Genomic DNA, 22,453 nt, shown 5'->3' on the forward strand with positions numbered 1-22,453 from the left:
TTATACAATATTTGCACTGCCAGCTGTGAATACTAAGGAAAGCCCCATTGAGAATGATAACATAGGGGTGCTTTGGATAGCTAATGACACAGGACCACACTACGGGGCAGGGTGGATCCCCACCCCCACCCCCACACAGACAGTTGTAACTTTGGTCTTTACACGTGGGGAAACTAACTGCCTGTACTTCAAGCAGTGGCAATTAGAAGGCCCTGGCCCCAATTTCTTCTGAGAAAAGAATGACATCAAATGGTAATACTGAAACTTTTCACCATAGTCTTAAATTGCTTATCTTATATTATCCTGAAGGAACAATTTCATAAAAACAGTTTCATGAAAGTCATTGCACTCTTTCAAAGAAATTAAGCTTGTAAAATAATTTCCTCAATCGTTAATTTAATATATTTACTAAATACCTATTCTATGCAAGGGATTCAGTGCACCTTAGACCTGTTACTTTCCTTCCCATTCTAGTGCAATTTACAAGCAAACATATTTTGTGACTTCTGTGAGCTCATTATATTTTGCTTCCCGGTCCCAAAAAAGAGAGTACTATTAAATAATCCTAAATTGTTGAAAGTGATCCAAAACAACAAGGCTAGCTAAATACACTTCAAATAAAACATGGAATGGCACATATCACTTTTTATATTGGAAGCATCTTGCAGGGAGTTGTAAACTTGGACCTTCAATAAGCACATTATTTTAAGAGTTTTGATACATTGGAATAATGAATGTTCTTACCTCAAAAAGTGGCAAATCATGGGACAAAAACTTTGGCAGATTTACATCAATAATAGATCTAAGCAGCAAAATTTCTTCATTTTCATTTGGATATTTAAGCTGAAAGAAAATGTACTCCTGATGATATTTGCATCTACTGACTGCACACCCTGTTTGCTCTCTTATACACAAGCATACAGGCCCAAGGAACAACTTAAACCCATGCTAAATTGTTGTTTTTACTTATTCACTGAACTGGATTATTAATTTTAGAAACTAACATTTATACTAGATAAATTTTCTACTAGTATATAATGAAAACCTGGGTTGAACTACCTTTTCACAGATGTTCAGGGTAAAAAAACTATTGGCTGTGAATTCAATACAGTTTGAGAGCTGCACTGCCTCTGTACTAGGTAAGGGCTTGTTTGCCCTGTGCATGCAAGAGCAGCAGTGGGTTAAGTGAAAATCATTAAAAGTTGGCAATCATTTTTAAAAGATACATTTAAATTTTAAAAATATAAACATCCACTCATTTGCCCACATTTTGAAGCCAAGGCTTTTCTCTGAGTGTAGAATTCTGCACCATTTTTCTTGTAAAAAACATATCAATAATGCATCATCTGCTCTGTTTTGATGTATACTGTTTTTTTTTTTAGTTTTTCATATTGAGGTACATACCATAAAATGCACAAGGCTTAGTGTACAGCCTGATGAAGTTTGACATATATACACACTTCTCTAACTACTTCCCAGAATAAAATATCAAACATTCCAATCTCCCCCAACTTCGCTTATTTCACTCATCCCCCACTCCTCTCCCCTATGGCAACCACCAGTTTGTTCTCTGTGAGTTTATTTTGATTTTGTTTGTTCATTTGTTTTGTTTTAGATTCCACATATAAATTAAATCATATGGTTTTTGTTTTTCTGACTTATTTCACTTAGTGTAATACCCTCTAGGTCCAACCACACTGTTGCAAATGGCAAGATTTCATTCAGTTTTACAGCTGAGTAATATCCCATTGTATATAGGTCACTACATCTTCTTTATCCATTCCTCTACCAATGGACACTTAGGTTGTTTCCATATTTTGGTTGTTGTTAATAATGCTGCAATAAACACAGAAGTTCATATATCTTGTCAAATTAGAGAGTTTGTTTTCTTCAGCTGAATTCCCATAAGTGGAATTTCTGGGCCAAATGGCATTTCTATTTTTAGTTGTTTGAGGAACCTCCAACTTGCTTTCCATAGTGGCTGCACCAACTTGTAATCCCACCAGCAATGCTGAAGGTTCCATTTTCTCCACATCCTTGACAACAATTGTTATTTCTTGTCTTGCTGATACTAGCCATTCTAACTGGTGAGAGGTGGTATCTTATTGTGGTTTTGATTTGCATTTCCCTGATGGTTAGTGACATTGAGCATCTTTTCATGTGCCTGTTGGCCATCTGCAAGTATTTTCTGGTAAAATGTCTATTCAGGTCCTCTGCCCACTTTTTAATTGAAAACAAATTTTTTTTTGGTATCATTTGTTTTAAAGGGGATTGTGCTTTTTGAGATACTTGTAATACAATCTAAGTGTAGCATCCTTATCAATTTTTAAGGTTTTTTTAAGTCTTATTTACTTTTCTTATCCACACTTGTCAGTTTTTTAGCATTTCATCTACACTGAATCTTTCTTAAACAATAAACCTAGTTTTCATAAAAAGAAAACTCTTATTTTCATGTTCACATATCATCAGTTTCATTGACATTTAATTAAATGATGTAGAGACAGCACCATGCAAACTGGTTTCAGAAAATTCAAGGAACAAGCAAACTGACTGGGTAGGAACATAGCTCATCGGGTAGAAAATGAGGGCAGGGCAGTCCTGCAATGCTGGCTGCCTGCCAGCAGGGGCGTGTGTTTGTGTTCCACGGAGTGAAGAGGGCTGGTTAATATGCTGTCATTTAAGTAGAGAGTGTTTTAGAAAACTGATATTTCAAAACAGTGTGGTAATCCCAAAGTTTACTAAAAATCTAGCTGAACTCTGACTTGTTGCTCATAGGTTCACGTAATTCACAAAAATCTAAATTCAGAATTATATCTCCCAACTTCAATACTTTACTCCACATCTCATTCCAAAGTCTCTCCAGCCATCATGCAATTTTACAGAACCCTTTTGCTTTTCTCTAGAATCTTTCTGCCTAATAAATTCCATGTCCCTATTTAACTGGCTTTAACCTTACAAATTAGTGACACCTGGTAGTCAAGTTCAGATGTCTCTTGAGTCACTATTGCTCCCGATGCTAAGACTAGTCCTGCTCATATGGACTCTCTCTTTCTTTGGATCAATCTAGGCACACATAAATTACGAAATGTCAGAAGTCTGTTTTGTTATTTTAGAGGCTATTATTTTAAAGCAAATGTTTATTTCTTGATGTAATGGAAACAAACTTTAAAACATTCATGCCAACACATTAAACAATCCTGAATTAGCTTTTGAAAAGAATGACAGGATTCATTTGCAGGATTCATTTGCTACGTAACTTTAATAGCTCAGTTCCATGGTCAAGATGTCAGTGATGACACACACTAGGACAATGCATTATCTTTCCCATTATCTGACTACAATGTAATCATAACGTACCAGGTTAAGACAAATTGTTGCTTCTGGTTGCATCTGTTTATTGCAAAAAAAACCCCACAATGACTTTAAGTCACATTGGTCTAATGTAAAATAGAGTACCACCACTATGAGAATTCTTGGTACCATTATTATAGAAGATAAAAATGTATGCCATTGTTCTTAATCATGTAGGATGTATTTTAAATTCTTTATCTTCTACAAATCATGAGCATGAAAATTTTATAAACTCCAAGGTCATATTTTGCATTTTGCTATTAACCACAGCCTATCTTGCTTGCTTTGAAAAAGAACTAATGTACTTGTATTTCAGGATTCTATAAAATACCTTCAAAGAAAAGTTATCCAAGTCTTAAAATATTTGGGTTTTTCATCTATGTAGTTATGATTTATGCCATTTTAAGATGCAAACATTATATTGCAAATCTAATACTGCTAGTCTATAGTTGGCTGCAACTGTGTAATTATATTGAGTAACAATAGTTAGGGACTTTTGTATATATTTATTAACTATACACTGGAATAATTTTAAAGCTATACATATTTACATAGACTGAAAGCCTTCAAAAATTTTGCAGAAGCCAGAAATTACATTTCTTCATAGTACTTAGTTTCATATATTTGAAATTATAGAAGAGAGCACAAATCACTAAGAATTGTATGTCTAAGGTTTTTACAAATCATAAAATTTCTCTTTTTTAAGTGTGCAAATAATAATTTTTTAATATAACAACTGCATTTTTTTCAGTTGATGAAACCCACCAGGTATTGGAACTCTTTGGAGAAACATGGTCCTGAGATTTATAAATAGGAAGTTTATGAGAAAGAAACAACTTGAGTTCTCTACCTTTAGGTTCCCAGCAGCGGTGAGCACTGACTTCACAGCCCTCATGCCATAGTCATAGTGATGCTGCGATGACAGCTGCTCTGAACACAAGCGATACGTAGCCACAATTTTTACTGACAGTGGCCGAGCTGTGACAAACCCACAGGAGTACAGGACTATTTCAGCAATCATGGCATAGTCAGGTACCATCATTGCTACCGTCCGAAAGAGAGCCTATGGGTGTGGAGAAAGTGTGCTTTTAAGAAGACAATCATGAAGATAATCTTACTCTTTATTTCACAATGTATTACAGCTTCTACAATGGTTAATCGTTTTTCTGTGACAACATTAAATTACAATGTCCAAATAATGTAGATAAAAACACTTAATTTAAAAAATTGGTTTCTTTTTATTGTTATATAATAAGTCATTAACTTTTTGTTATAGATTTTTTTCTTAAATTATGTTTTAAGGATACTTTCAGATTTCTGTCATACTTGGATATTATTAATTCACATAGATGTTGAGGATCAGTTATGTTCTATTCTTTTAGAGAAGTGACAGGTTACAGGGAAAAGGCATCGGACTCTACTGGGATGTCCAAAATCCAGGTTTCACATCAGGGCTCATGAGAAAGTGCCCAGTGTTGGGAGACTGGGCTTCCAGTGAGGTTCTCTAACTATCTAACTAATTGTATGACCTGGAGCTAATCAAGTAACCCCTAATAAAAAGGTCATGGTAGGTGAGTAATATGTTTTGAGATGTTTTTAACCTTTGGAGTCTGCAGTCACCCTGGAAGTCTTTCACCAAGCATAATAAAGAGGAGAAAAAGATGGAAATAAACTCATGGTTAATCATTATTAGATATAAATCAATTTTATAAACTGTGAAAATATTTTTTCTAATGGTATTTTAAATACTGTGGGACAAATATATGTCATATGATGGTAAATAAATAGGAAACTGAATCAATTTTAAAAGAATAAATAAGAAATTTTCATGTGATTCCATGACAGCTCTCCACTATCTCTAGGAAATGACCTAAATCCTCAGCAAAAAAAGGAAAGAAAATTTAAGTTTAGAATGTTAATATGTGTCATATCTTACTCCAATAGCTCACACATTAGAGCATGACTTTGTACTAAATAGGGAAAATAATACAATTCTAGAAAAATGACAATTGTATTCAGATAATGATTGACAATCATAGTGAATAACAATTGTATTCAGATAGTTCATAAATACTCTCTGGGAATTCATTCAATTACTTAAAACACAAGGTGGAAAGAAAATAAGAACATTTTGCTTAAGTGAACTGTTAGGAACAAAAAAAGATTTGCATCAAAAAAAATCCTTTCAATATGTTTTGTTAATTACTACTAGAGGTGTTAGTAATGCTATTTTATCAATAAGATTACCATTAAAGAAAAGGAAAAATAAAATGTTAAAAATTTTCAGCTTGAGCAAATAATTTGGAACAGAGAATTTGTAAGCAAGTGCTCTCAACAACTACACACCTGGGGAAAAAAGAGGGTAAAGGAATTACTTTTCAGATAGTACCTCTTTGAAAGGATAGATTTTCTCAACAACTGTATTTTTGAATGAATAAGAGAGAATGAATGAATGGTCAGTGGATCAATGGCTAGGTTAAGGTGATACAGTCTTTCTGCAATGGTACACACTGCTACTCATTTAGGGCCAACAAACAGATCTGTGTGTTGGAGGTGTCCCTCTGAACACCCCAGATGGTCATTTCACAAATTTCTGTTCACATTCTCTTAACACTATTAGCAATATGGTTGTGGAGTATCATGAAACAGATGTATGGGTGGCCAAGAGAACACAAACTAGTTTCAAGGAGTTATCATGATGTTCTGTTTAATAGGAGTCTACCTCCAAAGACTTAATGGTGATTCTTATTTATCACAGAGAAAAGCATCCTGGCCAAAATATTTTTTCAGACCTTTTATGGTAGTGGGTATTCTAATTCAATGGTTCTCAAACAGAGTGTGAAATACTGATACTGATATGGTTTGACTTGGGATATGACAGAAGTAATTTGTTAGTAATAGCATAAAGTTTAAGTGTAATTTAGTGCTTTTTAAAAAAACTAGGTTGGATTCTGGCTTAATCAATAACATACTTTCTTAAGTGTAAAGAAAAGGAGGGGGAATGTATAAAGAGAGGTAACATGCCAAAGCTTGAGTAAATTCTAGTATATGTAATCAGTGTGAACATTACCCCCCATATTTATTTCAGCAGAAATAAATGATTGAGAATAGCTATTTCACTGCTTCTGCCCTACCTGGTAGACAAAGGAGGGATTGTGTACTCCCTAGAGCGTGCTTTGAAAGGACTGCATTTTGGAACAAACAAACAAACTATCCAAAAACTCAAGCAATAACTTCTTACCATTTATCTCTTAGCAATTGGAAATAGATTTTTAAAATCTTGGAACTGTTGAGGAATGAGATAAGTTCTAGTTGAGTGAAATGGAGTATTCAGGATTTATTTCACTTTCCTCCATAAGGGGGTTTCATGTTACATACCCTTTGTAAAGCTATGTATCTGGTTATTGGCTTTGTGACATTAAAAGATCTTGAATACACCTATTTTACCATGACTTTTAACGTTTATTCTGAAATAATCATTGAGTATTGATTCTTCATAGAAGTAATAATATTAAATATAGCTTCTCTAAAATGGAGATGTGTTTAAGAAACTGCTCTATTTTGCAGGTTTTATCTAGATGTACAAGATATTACAATGGGACTCTTCCTCATGATATGATACATATCGGGTGCCAAAGTATGATCTACTAAATATGGAAAATTTACAAATAAAATATACACACCTTTACTTGTAGATCATAAAATATTTGAGAGTGTAAGGAAGGTGGGAGGATTTGTGAGAAGACTTCCACTAAAGGGACCTTTTCTTAGGCTATGAATCTTCATACCACCCCCAGTTGCCCCTAAGTTCGGTGAGAGATTGATAGGTATCCCCATATTGGGGCTGCTATAGATTGATGTCTATAAGCAAAGCAAAAGTGGCCTGTGGCAGCAGGATCCACGTGGCCTTCAGTCCCAGAGTTTGTGGGGACAAAGGTGAATGACATATACACAGTAAAGGAAAGAGAGAATCAAGCTGGAGCCACTTGAAGTCCTGCCAAAGATCCTCTCTGGTAAAATGAGAGCTCTCCATCAGTGAAGTCTGCATGGGCTCCCCCACCAGAGAGTCAGGCAGAGGGGAGGGGATGTCAGCTGGAGAAACAGAATCCATCACCCAAGTCTGAGGAGTCACAGTGGAGACACCTAACAGAGGAGTCCTGGGAGAACTCATGGACATGTGCAGGACAGAAAGACTCAGCCATAAACCTCTGCCAGCGGCAGGGGCTGTACTCCAAAGGTCATAGCTGAATGGTATGTATGTTTAGTGGTTCACTGCTGACTTAAAGGATGAGTTTGAATTTGTCTGGCAGGAAAGTGGTGGTCTAGCAGAACACTGGAGAGAAGGCAACCAGCATGCATGTGCAAAGGCATGGGGCCTTCAGTGGTTAGGGAGGCCCTGTGTGACAGACAGAGGCAGGGAGATGGCAGGACAAATGCAACTGGGTCCTAATGTCAAGGCTCTTGTCTATCAGGCCAAGAAATCTGAACTTTTTTCTGTAGGCAAAAAAGGAGCCCATGGCTTTTTTAGGTCTGAAAGTTATATAACCTAGATATCTTCTGATGACACTGGTAGCATTATAATGAGGAATTCATTATAGTGTTTTTCAGTGTGGAAAAGATTGGTGACAAGTGAGCCATGGCAGTAAGACAGGCAAGGGAAGACTGAAGAGGGGTGAAGCAAGGTATGGCAGTGGTGCTGCTCAGGAGCAGCAGGGACTAAGGGACTCTAGGGAAATCTGATCCCTGGTTTTGGTGACTGGATGAACCACTGGGTAAAGAAGAAGGAAGCTTCAAGGATGTCTCCAAACACTGGTAACAACATTCTGGGGCCTAAGCAGGCTGTTTTTCTTTCTTTCTTTTTAGGAAGATAAATCTCTTTCATTTCAGACTGAGACACTTTTTCAAAATTGTTAGATATTTCCATATAATACTTGGAAACAGATGTTCAGTAGCAGTTTTAACCAAGAAGACAGCACAACAGGAGAAGCAACAATAAAAAAGCAATCAGAATTTGAGAGCAGCTTTTCCTACTTTAGTAGAAGGAAAATACATTACCCCAAGAAACACAAGGTGAATATTTTGATACCGTTTCAGCATGCACCATAAATAAAACCATGCAAAAGTCTGTATAGATTCAACCAATAATGGTCCCAACTTTTTATAAGTAGCTACACACAGATTTTGCCTTTACAAATGTTTATGTGGTCAGATTGGTCCTAATGAATGAAAGAAAAACATGAGTGAATGAAAGAGCTGCTGTACAAAGAGCTTTCCAAATGTAAATCACAATGAAAAGTTGCAAATGCTTCTTTTGATAAACAGGATTTACCACTTTTTATTTTTAATCATACCTTCTTGCACTAAGGCAAAGTACTAGGACATCTCATTTAAAACATAGAAGTGCATTAAATGGAAATACAAAAATACTTGGTAGCAATTAGTGGTATCAAAAGTCTTTGGTGGAGGCAAAACTGGACAGCTACATGTAAGAGAATGAAATTGGATCATTGTCTAACTCCATACACAAAAGTAAATTTGAAATGGATCAAAGACCTGAATGTAAGCCATGAAACCGTAAAACTCTAAGAAAAAAACATATGCAAAAATCTCTTGGACATAAACATGAGCAACTTCTTCATGAACTTATTTCCCCGGGCAAGGGAAACAAAAGCAGAAATGAACAAGTGGGACTATATCAAGCTGAAAAGCTTCTGTACAGCAAAGGACAACATCAATAGAACAAAAAGGTACCCTACAGTATGGGAGAATATATTCATAAACAACAGATCTGATAAAGGGTTGACATCCAAAACATATAAAGAGCTCACACACCTCAACAAACAAAAAGCGAACAATCCAATTAAAAAATGGGCAGAGGGGCTGAACAGACAGTTCTCCAAAGAAGAAATTCAGATGGCCAACAGACACATGAAAAGATGCTCCATATCGCTAGTCATCAGAGAAATGCAAATTAAAACCACAATGAGCTATCACCTCACACCAGTAAGGATGGCCACCATCCAAAAGACAAAGAACAACAAATGTTGGCGAGGTTGTGGAGAAAGGGGAACCCTCCTACACTGCTGGTGGGAATGTAAATTAGTTCAAACATTGTGGAAAGCAGTATGGAGGTTCCTCAAAAAGCTTAAAACAGAAATACCATTTGACCCAGGAATCCCACTTCTAGGAATTTACCCTAAGAATGCAGCAGCCCAATTTGAAAAAGACAGATGCACCCCTATGTTTATCGTTGCACTATTTACAATAGCCAAGAAATGGAAGCAACCTAAGTGTCCATCAGTAGATGACTGGATAAAGAAGATGTGGTACATATACACAATGGAATATTATTCAGCCATAAGAAGAAAACAAATCCTACCATTTGCAATAACATGGATGGAGCTAGAGGGTATTATGCTCAGTGAAATAAGCCAGGTGGAGAAAGACAAGTACCAGATGATTTCACTCATATGTGGAGTATAAGAACAAAGTATAAACTGAGGGAACAAAATAGCAGCAGAATCACAGAACCCAAGAAAGGACTAACAGTTACCAAAGGGAAAGGGATTGGGGAGGATGGGTGGGAAAGGAGGGAGAAGTGGTGGGGAAGAAGAAAGGGGGCCTTACGATTAGCATGTATAGTGTTGGGGGGGCATGGGGAGGGCTGTGCAACACAGAGAAGACAAGTAGTGATTCTACAGCATCTTACTATGCTGATGGACAGTGACTAATGCAGTATGTTGGGGGGACTTGGTGAAGCAGGGAGTCTAGTCAACATAATGTTCCTCATGTAATTGCAGATTAATGATACCAAAAAAAAAGGTCTTTGGTGGAAAAGAAAAATGCCTCAACTTGTCTGAGAAGTTGTCAGTCTAAACATGTGAACAGTGGGAGGAAGGTGGTGTTTAGAATCAGAAGACTTGGTTCTGGACCTGCAACTACCACTGCATTATTCTTCATCAACTTTCTCAATGCATTAGCCACACACAGGCAACTCACCAAGAAAGATTATAAAATGCCTACCAAAGAAGTGAGAAAAATGTCATACTTTACTAAAAATGAAAGGGTTTTTTTTCAGTGAAAATTCTAGTCTATTCAATTAGCAAAGTGTTTTGTTCTTTTTACAAAAGAAAAAGAGAGAATTGAAAATTGATATGATTTGGGATATAAATTGTTTCAACTTCTGTTGGAAGGCAATTTTGCAACACAGCTCTTGGTCCTATGACTCCACCCAAGGAAAAAGTTTAAATTTTAAATATTTACCTGAAGAAATATTTTAAAGAAATTTCTAAATATAGAAAAAAGCCTTCAGTAAAGGAAAACTAAAAACAACCCAAATGTTTAACAATAAGACATAGTTCAGTAAATTTATCTACAGTTTGAATTATGTTTATAAAGATAGGAAAATGCTCATACTACTAACTTGACAAAAAAACACCAAGTATACACAATTTGTCTGATTTCAGCATTTAAAATGAACACTTTTTTTTAAGGCATTTAAAATTGGGGGATAAAATATGGGGGTACCCTTTTCAATGCTTGCTATTATTTTCTAATTTTCTACAATTACTCTTTTTAAGTTTTTGAAATTTCATCTGGTTTGCATATTTTCTAAAGGCAAAGCTTACAAATTATTTTCTAAAATAATGTTCTAAAATATAATGTCTAAAAGCAAGTATTTTGCATAAAACTCAAGTACAGCCTGTTCTTTCCTTTTACATATTAACTTTGTAAGTTACAGAAAGGAAATAGGTGATATAATTGCCTCTTCTAAAAATACCTTCAGATTATCTGGCAGTTCTGATCGCCCAGCATACCCAGGGTTCATTGTTATGAAGACAGCACATGTGGGGTCAAGTTTCAGTTCAGTTCCTTCGAACACTAGTGTATCAGCACCTGCATTAATACCTGTGGGTAATCAAGAATGAAATGACTTAGCAATTCTACATATAAATGTGACTTGTGCCGTTCATTACCTCCCATAATTCTGTTTTCACATAATGCAAAGACAAACCAGTCTATTACCTCTTTGGATAGTAAGAATTTGTTGAGCAACCACAGACAGTACTTCCAAATCAATTCTGTTGAACTCATCAAAGCAAGCCCAGGCTCCACAAGATAACAGTCCCTGAGAGAAAAGAGTAATGAAATTTTTCAATTTTATCTGATTGAATATTTCATTGAAATGTTGCATTTTCACCTGATCTTTTCAAGGATTTAATATCCTATCAGGGAAATTGCTTATTCACCTTTATCTTTTTAAGAAGGCTTATTTTTTATTACAGTTCACTGTTCTGCACGAATAAAGAGTCGACCAATTGGAAAGTTTTCAAATTGAGATACATATATATATTTTATTTTCTATACATCTTTTGGCATTTAGATGTATACCTGTAATTTCAAAGGCTTTCTTACTTTTTATTTACAAGTTGATTTTATTTGCTTTTTCCACATAAACTCTATCAAATGAATTTCAACAATTCTCTAATTAAATGACTTCTGTTGCCACTGAAATGACTCTGTGGTCTGAGCACCTTAACAGTCAACTAACATAGTTTGAGGCCCTAGTTTGCAATCCTCACTCACAACTACCTCACAAATATGTGCCATCTGGTCATAAGGAAAAACCCAAAAATCAAACTCAAGTAGGTCAGTCCAAATTCAGATTTATTTTTTTAAAAAATCGATTCAACAAATATTTATTGAATGTACATCCTATAGCTTGTATATTTATGTATGTGTGTCTCACTGAGTACCTGGTAGTGCATGCATGATGAATGGCACTTTGTACATATCTTTTATATAAGGAAACGAAGGCTATATCATGCAAGAGGCTGAGTAATCAGTACATGGCCACATAGCTAAGAGAGGCTGACCTTGGATTTGTACACAGTGCAATCTACTGAACCACAGTGGATTAAACATGAACTCCATACATGTCAAAAAATTGTATATTTTCAATATTTAGAGATGACTGTGACTTTGATCTCTATACATGATATAATAAAATGATGAGAAATCACAGAGAACAGAATGCTTATGAATCTTCATATTCAGTTATATGGATTGTGAGGTTCTTAACATTAAGATCCATGTCTTTTTAATTTTGCACCCCCATTATTCAGCATGATCCTAACAGTGTCCACATAATCAATAATTGTCAATAAGCAAATTTAATGCTATGTGTTATCTATATCAAAGAATTAAGAATGTCATTATATAGATTCAAAACTGAGTAGAACACACCAGACTTTTCTTTAGACATTTAGGAATATAATGGCTATTCAAACCTCATATAGAATCTTTGAGTTAATATTTCTTTCTTAAATAATAATCACAAGTTTGTACATCATTACAAAAGATGTTTAAAATGCTAACTGGTCATTCAAATCTTTTGATGTTTTATTTATGATACATTAGACTTTTTACTCCTTTTCTATTGTTTCAGCATAACAAATGTAGAGATTTTCTATATATCCCAAATCTGCTATAAAGTGACCAGGCCATATTTCAGCCAGGAACAGTTTACTGCCTGGGACAGGATTAGTATATTCTTTTTTGTTAATTTGGTTATTTTTTTAAATGTTAACTTTTTCTGGGGAAACTTTAGAAAAGCAAGGATTGCAGAATCTTTAAAAAGTACTTTGAAAATTATAGAAAACAAATAAAATTCATAATCCCAAATGGATAATTTTGTGTTCAATTGTACCACCTAACATTTTAAGGAATAACAGGCTATAGCAACAAAGTGCTAAAATGGCCAGATGTTCACAGTATTAGGCAGAAAGACAGAAATGAGCGGGATGAAAAGGAGAAAGGGCCCCTCAAAGATGACTCAAGGAGTTGATCAGATAGAGCCAGAAAGCCAGAAATGACTCAGAGAGTTAATCAAATGAAGCCACAGGGTCCAAGAGTGACTCAGGAAATGCCCAGCATCTCCCCAGATAAGAAACATCAGAAGCACAGGCACAGGCACAGGAGCCCCTGTCCCCGTCTCACCAATCAGAAGCCCAGAAACCTGTCAGCTGTCAATCAAGGACCTCTCTGCCCTGCCAAAACCACATAAAAGAAGCTTTAGAATAAGCACCAGGTCCTGTCTCACCTTAGGCAGGCCCGCTCTGTTACTCTGTGCAGTGTATTAAAACTTACTTTGCTTTATTTACTTGGTCTCTCCTCTCACTATACCTGATTTCCCTGTGACACCAACCCAAGTTCCTTCTTCCTAACAATAGATTTAAACACAAAGACTTTATACCTTTAATTTCCCCTTTTGCAATCTTACAGACTCGTAAGGGTGGGAATCTGACTCAAAATAAGGAAAAAACAAAACAAAGATTTCAAGTTGACCAGAAAAGATGACCTAGAATGTATCTATAAAAGTAAATTATTGAATCATAATTTGTTCATAACAAGATACAGATTTACGAACTCTTTAGACTCCCACAGTCTTTATACAATGTAGAAGCTCTCAAACTTGTAGTTGCCCAAGGTATTCAAGGGACACGACACACTCCTGTCAGTAACACTGAACTATTATAGCAGGGACTGAAGAAGGAGGTGGAGCTACTTCTCAAATAAGCTTTTGATACAACACTACTTCTCTTGAGAATTATTGAGAAAGTACTTTCATTTGAACTTTGCTTAAGCTGCAATAACTCTTTTACTTGCATTGTTATGTTTCATTATAAGTAACCTTCATCTTTCAGCAGTTATATTGTAAAGATATGAGGAGTCAATTCAAACCTTAAAGAACTTTCCTAAAGCCAGATAATCCAATCCATCAGAGCAATTGAAAACAACACATTGTTTGGCTATAGCTTTTGCTAAATCTTTGGTAGTTTCAGTCTTTCCAGTGCCAGCTGGCCCCTCAGGGGCTCCTCCAAGGTGCAGGTGAAGGGCTCCAAATAAGGTTCTGAAACATAAGAAGAAAGCTTTGGAGAACAATATGATTTTCTTCAAATACATTCTGAAAATAGGAAAAGTTTAAACTGAGAACCAATTTTCCACTTCAGTAATGTCTTACTTCCCACTAACCTCTGAAAATCTTTGTGCATTACTTTGTTTTTATGAATATGACAAAATCAGGAAAAAAATCACTTTTGAAATTCAATACTGATTCCTGGCCAATATGGAGAATTCAGGTGATCCTTAACAACCCACTTCCCCTACTGCAAATATGGAAATACTACATAAAAGAAAACAAATAATAATTTTTGAAAAACATAGTCATTTTTGAAAGAATGAAAAGGTAATCACCAATGAAAATAGAATGCAAAGCTAGAAAAGTCATTAGGTGCTAAAGTTATAGAGGCACATACTGTTTGGGGATCTGCATCTAAACACAAGTGCATTCATGTCCCTACAGAAGAGAAAATAAGTTGTTAAAACTGAGTAAGGTGAGATGCTAGAATAGTCACATGTATAAACCTAGATGCTTTGAAAAGCTGCTTGTCTCTAATTGGGAACTAAAAATTACTCCAGTAATCTACTCAGGAGAGACAAAGAGTCAGAAGAGACTGAAGCAGAGACAGGAAGCTCAGCCTTCCTGCAGGGCCCCATGAGAAGTCTATATGATTCATGAGGGGTGGGGTCCAAATTTATATCATGCAGCGGCACATGAACCCACACTGAGAAATTAGCATTAAAATTTTCTTCTGGACCACAGAAAACCCTAGAGCTCTCCTCAGATAAATGTGACATTGCTCCACATGGACACCTCCACAGCTGAGAATATGTAAGACTATCTGGGGAAACAACCCCTACTGAAATGAGCTCACAGTTAAAACTGGAGAGAGGTCAAAGAGTCAGACATGTAGTGGCAAAGGCAGATGGACAAACCTCTGGGAGGGTTACTGAATACCTGGCTCCTTTGGTATTTTGGTGATTTGTTCAACAAGGTTTTAAATAAAAAGCAACAGGGGTCAGAAAATTTTGAGGAATAAAAGGAGCCAGTTTCATAAAAGAGGTAGCTTGAAATGCAGTAATGAATAATATGATCACTGAACTTTTAAAAACTCAGTGAACAAATTAAACACCAGAGTGAATATAAAGAAACAGAATTATGCATTAGAAGATAAATATGAGGAAATCACCCAGGGAGATACAGAGATTGAATATAAGAAAAGTTAAGAGACATACAAGAAGAAGGAAGAGAATGGGGAAAAGGCAGGATTTTAAAGGCAATGGCTGACAATTTGCCAGAATTAAAGAAGCACATGAATTTATCTCAACTGGGATAAATAACAACTTATCCACATCTACTAACATTATTAGAGTAAACATCAATAATAATGAGAAAATCTTACATAGAATATTACCTACAAAGGAATACTGATTAGAATAACAGAGTACTCAGCGGTAGCAAAGATTCCCAGAAGAACAGTATCTCTGGAGCATTAATGGAAAATTGATGCACACCCACAGTGGTATACCTAGCTAATCTATCATCTCATAATTGAATGAAGGCCAAAATAAAGAGGTATTTTTAGACAAAGACAAATACAGTGCAGTACGTGCAAAGTCTCACAGAAACAATTACTAAAGATGTTGCCTAGTAAGGAGAAAAGAATAGACCACGAATAAGGCAAAGGAGGAAGCAATGGTGAGTAAAGACAATGATAATATTTTTGGTAATCATATATAAATATTAGCTGTAAAAAATATGTAACTGTATATAAATAACCTTATTCTGTCTAAGACTTGTGACTAAATCCCTCAGCTGAGAACAACATATGCTAGACCATCTGATTTTACAGAGAGTGAAATTGGTTGCCTACATCAGTGCACATAGAAACTGGAAAGAAGTGAGAACCCAGGAATGAGGATTTCTTTGGAAAGAGTTGGTGTGTTGTGTATTTCCCCTCCCCGTCTATGGAGGGAGAGAGTACTTGTCCCTCCTCCCAAGCTAACTGAGGGGCTTTAGAGAACTACTCAGAAATCTTGGTACACTGGCCCCTTGGGTTTGTGGAACACAGGAAGTTGGAGCTGACTCACAACTTAAAATATTTCAAGTCAAGAGAATGCCTGCAGCTTCTCCTGATGGCAGGGTAGGAGAAAACAGGGACAGTAAGAGAGATATACTCACTGCTGGCAAAACAAATTCATGTTATATCATCTGACCAGAATCCCCATCTCATTGGAAGGGAGCCAGATTTGAGTCATGATGAATGAGACCCTGTACAAGAGGCCCACCTAGGATCAGAGAAGTCCCCAAGGGAAGGGTCTGTACGTGGTGAACTTCAGACAGAGGCTGAAGCAAAAGTCACCAGCAGCCAGCCAACAACGGCATTTTCCACAGGTGGAAGGATCCAGTGACTGTGTGTGTATAGGGGAGACCTCCAAAGAACCCACATAAACATCCTCTGAGAGATCTGGGAAATCTTGGCTTGTGCCATCACTGAGGGCACTAAATGGCCAAGAAATAGTTGCTGCACAGGACACTTGTTATATTTAACTTTACCCTCCCTTTTCTTCTACTCTCCTCCATCAAACTCTGACATTGGAGGAGAAGAAAGAAGAGCTGTTGAGGTGTGGATGCAAAAGACAGGGATAAAAATGACAAAATACGGACCACCTTTACCCTCCCAAATTCAGGTCCTGAACTTGAGTTGGGCTCAAGCTGTGGAAAAAGGGAAGTTGTAAGTTGGATCAAAGATATTAATTTTTAGTATCTGAGAAAATAACACTATTCATTAATATCTTACAGCAACAAGAAAAACTAGAGAATCCTGTATTTCATACAGGAATGGGGAAAAATTTTTGATATAAAAAATTTAAGAGAACTGTGATAAGAAAGAATCAAATTGCTTTTTGTTTGCATCCTAAAACTTGATTTAGTCTACATACTAGTTAAAATGACTAATTTTTTGGAAGAAAATGAAAAAAAAAGTTTAACTTGGTATTTAACAATAATTTGGGGTATGGGAGATGGGAACTTGGAGTTAGAGTAGTTAAAACCCATTTATTATTAAGGAAAATTAAAGAAAAAAATGTAAACATAAATACCTCTGGGATAGCTAATGGAGGTATCTAGCAGGCATCTGTGTGGGTAAAAAATTCTGGGGAAGACCTTGACTGGAGGAACAGATCTGAGGATTTTCAAGATGTAGGCTGTTAAAGCCCGAGAGCAGACAAGAAAGCTCAGGAAACAATGAAGCATGAGACAAAACACTGTATGACAACAAACCTAGAAAACTCCCTGTTTCACAGGATGACTCAAATGATCCAAAAGGAAGAGGCTGAAAGTTTCCAGAAGGAGGAATTAACAATGCAAAAAGCAACTGCAATCCCTGAGAGTGCTTAGAGCTCCAGAGCTGAGGCAAAGAAGTCAGCAAAGAAAGAGAAACTGAAGATCAAATTGAGAGAGAATTAGGTTCTAGAAAGGGAACACAAGATACATTAACCAGGTGGAAAATAATTTTGTACTTTTAAAGGGATTAGTGGTCTAGGGGTAAAAGTTACTTCCTTAAGTTAATGAGTTTACCTGTAACATCTGTCAGTAAGTGGAGTAATAACCAGTCTTGGGGAATTGCCCAGATATTCATATCCATATCGTAAACCTGCATTGATCATCTTTGTTTCTAAATGATTTTCCTAGGATAAATCAGATAAAATTAAGGTAGCTTAAATAACAAAATTTTAAATATGAAATCTCAAGCTATTTAGTAAATAATGGTCATGTTGCAAATAACATCTCTAAAATTAACTTTTATGACATCATTTAATTCTGAAGAAGAATTAAATAGTTGGTTTCTTTGGATAAGTAATTAAAGCCACTGGCTTCAATTTTTCCCATAGAATATCTTCAGAAAATGTATTTCCTCCTTATCTCTCCTATATTTACTTTCTTTTTTTAACTTGCTAACATTTATTTATCAATGTATAATTGACATACATTATACAAGTTTCAGGTATACAACATAATGATTCATTATTTGTATGTATTGCAAAATAATCACAATAAGCCATCTTATTGTGGTTAATATCTGTCACCATATAGTCACAGATTTTTTTCTTGTGAGAAATTTTAAGATTATCTTAGTAACTTTCAAATATGCAATGCAGCATTAACTATAGTTGCCATACTGTATATTACATCCCCATGATTTATTTTATGACTGGAAGTTCTAACTTTGACTCCCTTCACCCATTTCTCCCATCCCCCATCACCAGCCTCTAGCAACTACCAATCTTGTGCAGTTCTTGTTTTGTTTTGCTTTGTTTTTAGATTCCACATAAAAATGAAATCATACAGTATTTGTCTTTCTCTCTCTGACTCATTTCACTTAAGACATGCCCTCAAGTTCCATTCATCATGTCACAAATGGCAAGATTTCATTCTTTTTATGGATGAATAATATTCTGTGGTACATATGCACCACGTATTCTTTATGCATTTATTTGTTGTTGGATATTTAGGTTGTTTCAATATCTTGGCTATTGTAAATAATGCTGAAATGAACATGGGAGGTGCATATATCTTTTAGAGTTAGTGTTTTGTTTTCTTTGGATAAATAGCCAGAAGTGGAATTGCCATGTCACAATATTTTTTTTTATTGTTTTGAGGCACTTTCATAGTGCTTTCCATAGTGACTACACCAATTTACAATCCTACCAACAGTGCACAAGGGTTCACACCCTTTTCTCCATATCCTTACTAACATTTGTAACCTTGTATCTTTTTTATAATAGTCATTCTAATACATGTGATGTGATCTCATTTTGGTTTTGACTTCTATTTGTATTTCCTTTGACTGGTGATGTTGACCACCTACATGTTTTCTTTGGAAAAATGTCTTTTCAGATCTTCTATTCTTTAAATCAGACTTTTTTTTGCTATTGAGCTATGTAAGTTCTTTATATATTTTGGATATTAATCCTTATCAGTTATGTGATTTGCAAATGTTTTCTCCCATTCATTAGGTTGCCTTTTCATTTTTTTTGATGGTTTCCCTTGCTGTTCAGAGGTGTTTTAGTTTGTAGTCCCACTTGTTTTTGTCTTTATTGCCTTTGCTTTTGGTGACAAATCCAAAAAAATCATTACCAAGACCAATGTCAAGAAGTAATGTTTTCTTCTGTTTATGTTTCTTCTGTTTTCTTCTAGTTTTATGGTTTCAGGTCTTACATTCAAATCTTTAATCCAATTTGAGTTAATTTTTGTGTATGGTGTAAGACAGTGGTCCAGTTTTCCCAACATGATTTATTTAAAAGATAGACTGTCTTTTCTCCATTGTATAGTTTTGGCCTCCTTTGTTTTAAATTAATTGGCCATGTATGCATGGGTTTATTTCTGGACTCTTTACTCTGCTCCATGATCTATGTGTCTGTTTTTATACTAATGCCATTCTGTTTTGATTACTCTAGCTTTGTAATATCATTTGAAATCAGAGAGCATGATGCCTTGAGCTTTGTTCTTCTTTCTCAAGATTACTTTGGCTGTTTGGGGTCTTTTGTGGTTTCATACAAATTTTAGGACTGTTATTCTATTGGGGTGAAAAATGCCATCACTCTTTTGATAGAGATTGAATTGAATCTGTAGATTTATTTGGATAGGATGGCCATTTAAACAACATTAATTCTGCCAATCCATTAGTATGGATTGTGTCTTCAATTTCTTTCATCAATCTCTTACAGTTTTCACTGTAGAGGTCTTTCACCTCCTTGGTTAACTTTATTCCTAGGTATCTTATTCTTCTTGATGCAACTGTAAATGGAATCATTTTCTTAAACCCTTCTTCTGATAGTGCATGATTCTCCTATATTTTCAGTCATTTGTTCAATTTGTTTTCACTATAGAGTGAATATTATCATCACCATTTTACAGATAAGGAAACTGATGCTTTAAAAGAATAAGTAAGTTTCCCAAGATATGTATCTGACATTTAATATGATAATTTCATAGTCTGAGCTCCTAATCACTCTATACATGGTCTCTGATATGGTTTTCCAAGACACTGGTTCTTTTATCTTCTTTCTTCCCATCCATACTTCTCAAGCCTTTCATGAAAGCAAGGATGATGAAAATTTTCAAGTCCTTATCTCTAGTCATCAGTTCTCTCTTCCCACTCTCAATAGGCCCAGACTTGTCCACTGTACTATTTCCGCTTCTCCTGCCTTCCTGATAGTGACTGCCATATCATCCACCAGGATGCCCTGACAAAAACCTTGCTTCCAGACCACATTCCTGGTTCCTTCAATTAATCAACAAGAGGAAACTTCAATGACTAAATCAGACCTAAACAGTCTGATTTGCACATTCTTCAGATGTATCAGGAATCTAAGAATGTAATTTTAAACTGACTAGTTCCAACATTTTTCAGATTCATCAAGCATAATGACTCATTTAAAATGAGTAATTTTTTATAATTACTCATAATTTATATGTGTCTATATATGTATATGTATTTCTATGTAATTATACATTTGGATGTGGACTTGGCTATAGATACAGTTTTAGGATGGATGATATAGATATAGTTTTTGGCTGCCTTCATCTTCAATCTGGAGAAAGCTTGTTTGGGTAGAATCAGCCATCAGCAAAAAATTCTATATTATTGGTACTATTTCCCATGTGAGAAAGCAAGCACAAATTAAAAAGCTGTGAACTGAAATTGCTGTGTAATAACATTCAGTGATATCACTTACTTGCCAGTAGTATCTAAGCTGACTTAACCATTCGAAGTCAGATTCATCACTAACTTTTTTATTAACAAGTGATGTGAGAACATCTCTAGCATGGACATCCAGCACCACGAGGGCTCCCAGAGTGACACGATTCTGCTTGGACAATTTGCCACGGACCAAGGTGACAATATCATCAATTTGTTTGTTACATTTTTCCAAGTATTGTTCAAGAGCCTGAAATAATATAAGGCGTGATTACTCAATGTACTCAGAGTCCTTTTGAACAGAAACATTTTGAATTAGCAGGCATGCAGAGTATTTTCTTTTTTCTTTCTTTTTTTTTTTGAGAGGGCATCTCTCATATTTATTGATCAAATGGTTGTTAACAACAATAAAATTCAGTATAGGGGGGTCAATGCTCAATGTACAATCATTAATCCATCTCAAGCCTAATTCTCGTCAGTCTCCAATCTTCTGAAGCATAACGAACAAGTTCTTACATGGTGAACGAATTCTTACATAGTGAATAAATTCTTACATGGTGAACAGTATAAGGGCAGTCATCACAGAAACTTTCGGTTTTGATCACGCATTATGAACTATAAACAATCAGGTCAAATATGAATATTCATTTGATTTTTATACTTGATGTATATGTTGATCCCACATTTCTCCCTTTATTCGTATTATTATTTTTATTTTTAATAAAATGCTGAAGTGGTAGGTAGATGCAAGATAAAGGTAGAAAACATAGTTTAGTGCTGTAAGAGGGCAAATGTAGATGATCAGGTGTGTGCCTATGGACTAAGTATTAATCCAAGCTAGACAAGGGCAGCAAAACATCCATGGATGCAGAAGATTTCTCTCAAAGCAGGGGGGATGAGGTTCTGAGCCTCACCTCTGTTGATCCCCAATTTCTCACCTGATGGCCCCCCTGCGACTGTGCCTGTCTTAGGTTGTTCCTCCCTTGAGGAATCTTACCCATCTCTGGCTAACCATTCATCTTCAGGGGCTATACAGGGAGATGTAAAGTTGGTAAGTGAGAGAGAAGCCATATTGTTTGAAAAGGTTAGCTTTTTACATCTTCATGCAGAGTATTTTATACATTTTTATCATAATTTCTATAAGATATAACTTTAAAATACTCAACTTTTCTCACTACAATGGTATCATGTAAACAAACCCAGTATGGCAAGGTATAGTGGACATATGTGGCTTGTGTATCCCCAACATACTTCCCTTCCGTATTTTCACTCCTGTGTGCTCTATGGTTCTGATGAGCTGTCAGTCATATTGCCTCATCTCCATGGCAACATGAAGGGGATGTATGACTCAGTCAGAACCAATCATAATTCTTCCCAGGGACTGCTATACAGATAGAGGAACAAAGTGCTTTTCACTAGCCTTGGTAGACTTTGAATATGCCAATCTGAAGTTACTGCAAGCCTTCATTCCCAATGCAGAATAAAGCCTGCCAGAG

The 22,453-nt window shown here is 35.7% G+C and overlaps 1 protein-coding gene across 6 annotated transcripts in view; it reads right to left on the minus strand.

The window, feature by feature from the left end:
• Positions 1-22,453, minus strand: part of DNAH7 (dynein axonemal heavy chain 7) — a 234,954-nt gene that overhangs the window by 124,384 nt on the left and 88,117 nt on the right. For all 6 annotated transcript variants that reach the window (XM_073218408.1, XM_073218412.1, XM_073218409.1 and 3 more), the window contains 7 exons: positions 20,995-21,207; positions 17,834-17,943; positions 14,095-14,263; positions 11,377-11,479; positions 11,132-11,259; positions 4,202-4,414; positions 745-843 (listed from right to left, as the gene is read on the minus strand). In XM_073218408.1, the coding sequence (XP_073074509.1) occupies positions 745-843; positions 4,202-4,414; positions 11,132-11,259; positions 11,377-11,479; positions 14,095-14,263; positions 17,834-17,943; positions 20,995-21,207 (1,035 nt within the window). The remainder of the gene's footprint in view (positions 1-744; positions 844-4,201; positions 4,415-11,131; positions 11,260-11,376; positions 11,480-14,094; positions 14,264-17,833; positions 17,944-20,994; positions 21,208-22,453) is intronic.

The sequence above is a fragment of the Manis javanica genome, chromosome 12 (genome assembly GCF_040802235.1).
Source record: "Manis javanica isolate MJ-LG chromosome 12, MJ_LKY, whole genome shotgun sequence".
NCBI lineage: Eukaryota > Metazoa > Chordata > Mammalia > Pholidota > Manidae > Manis > Manis javanica.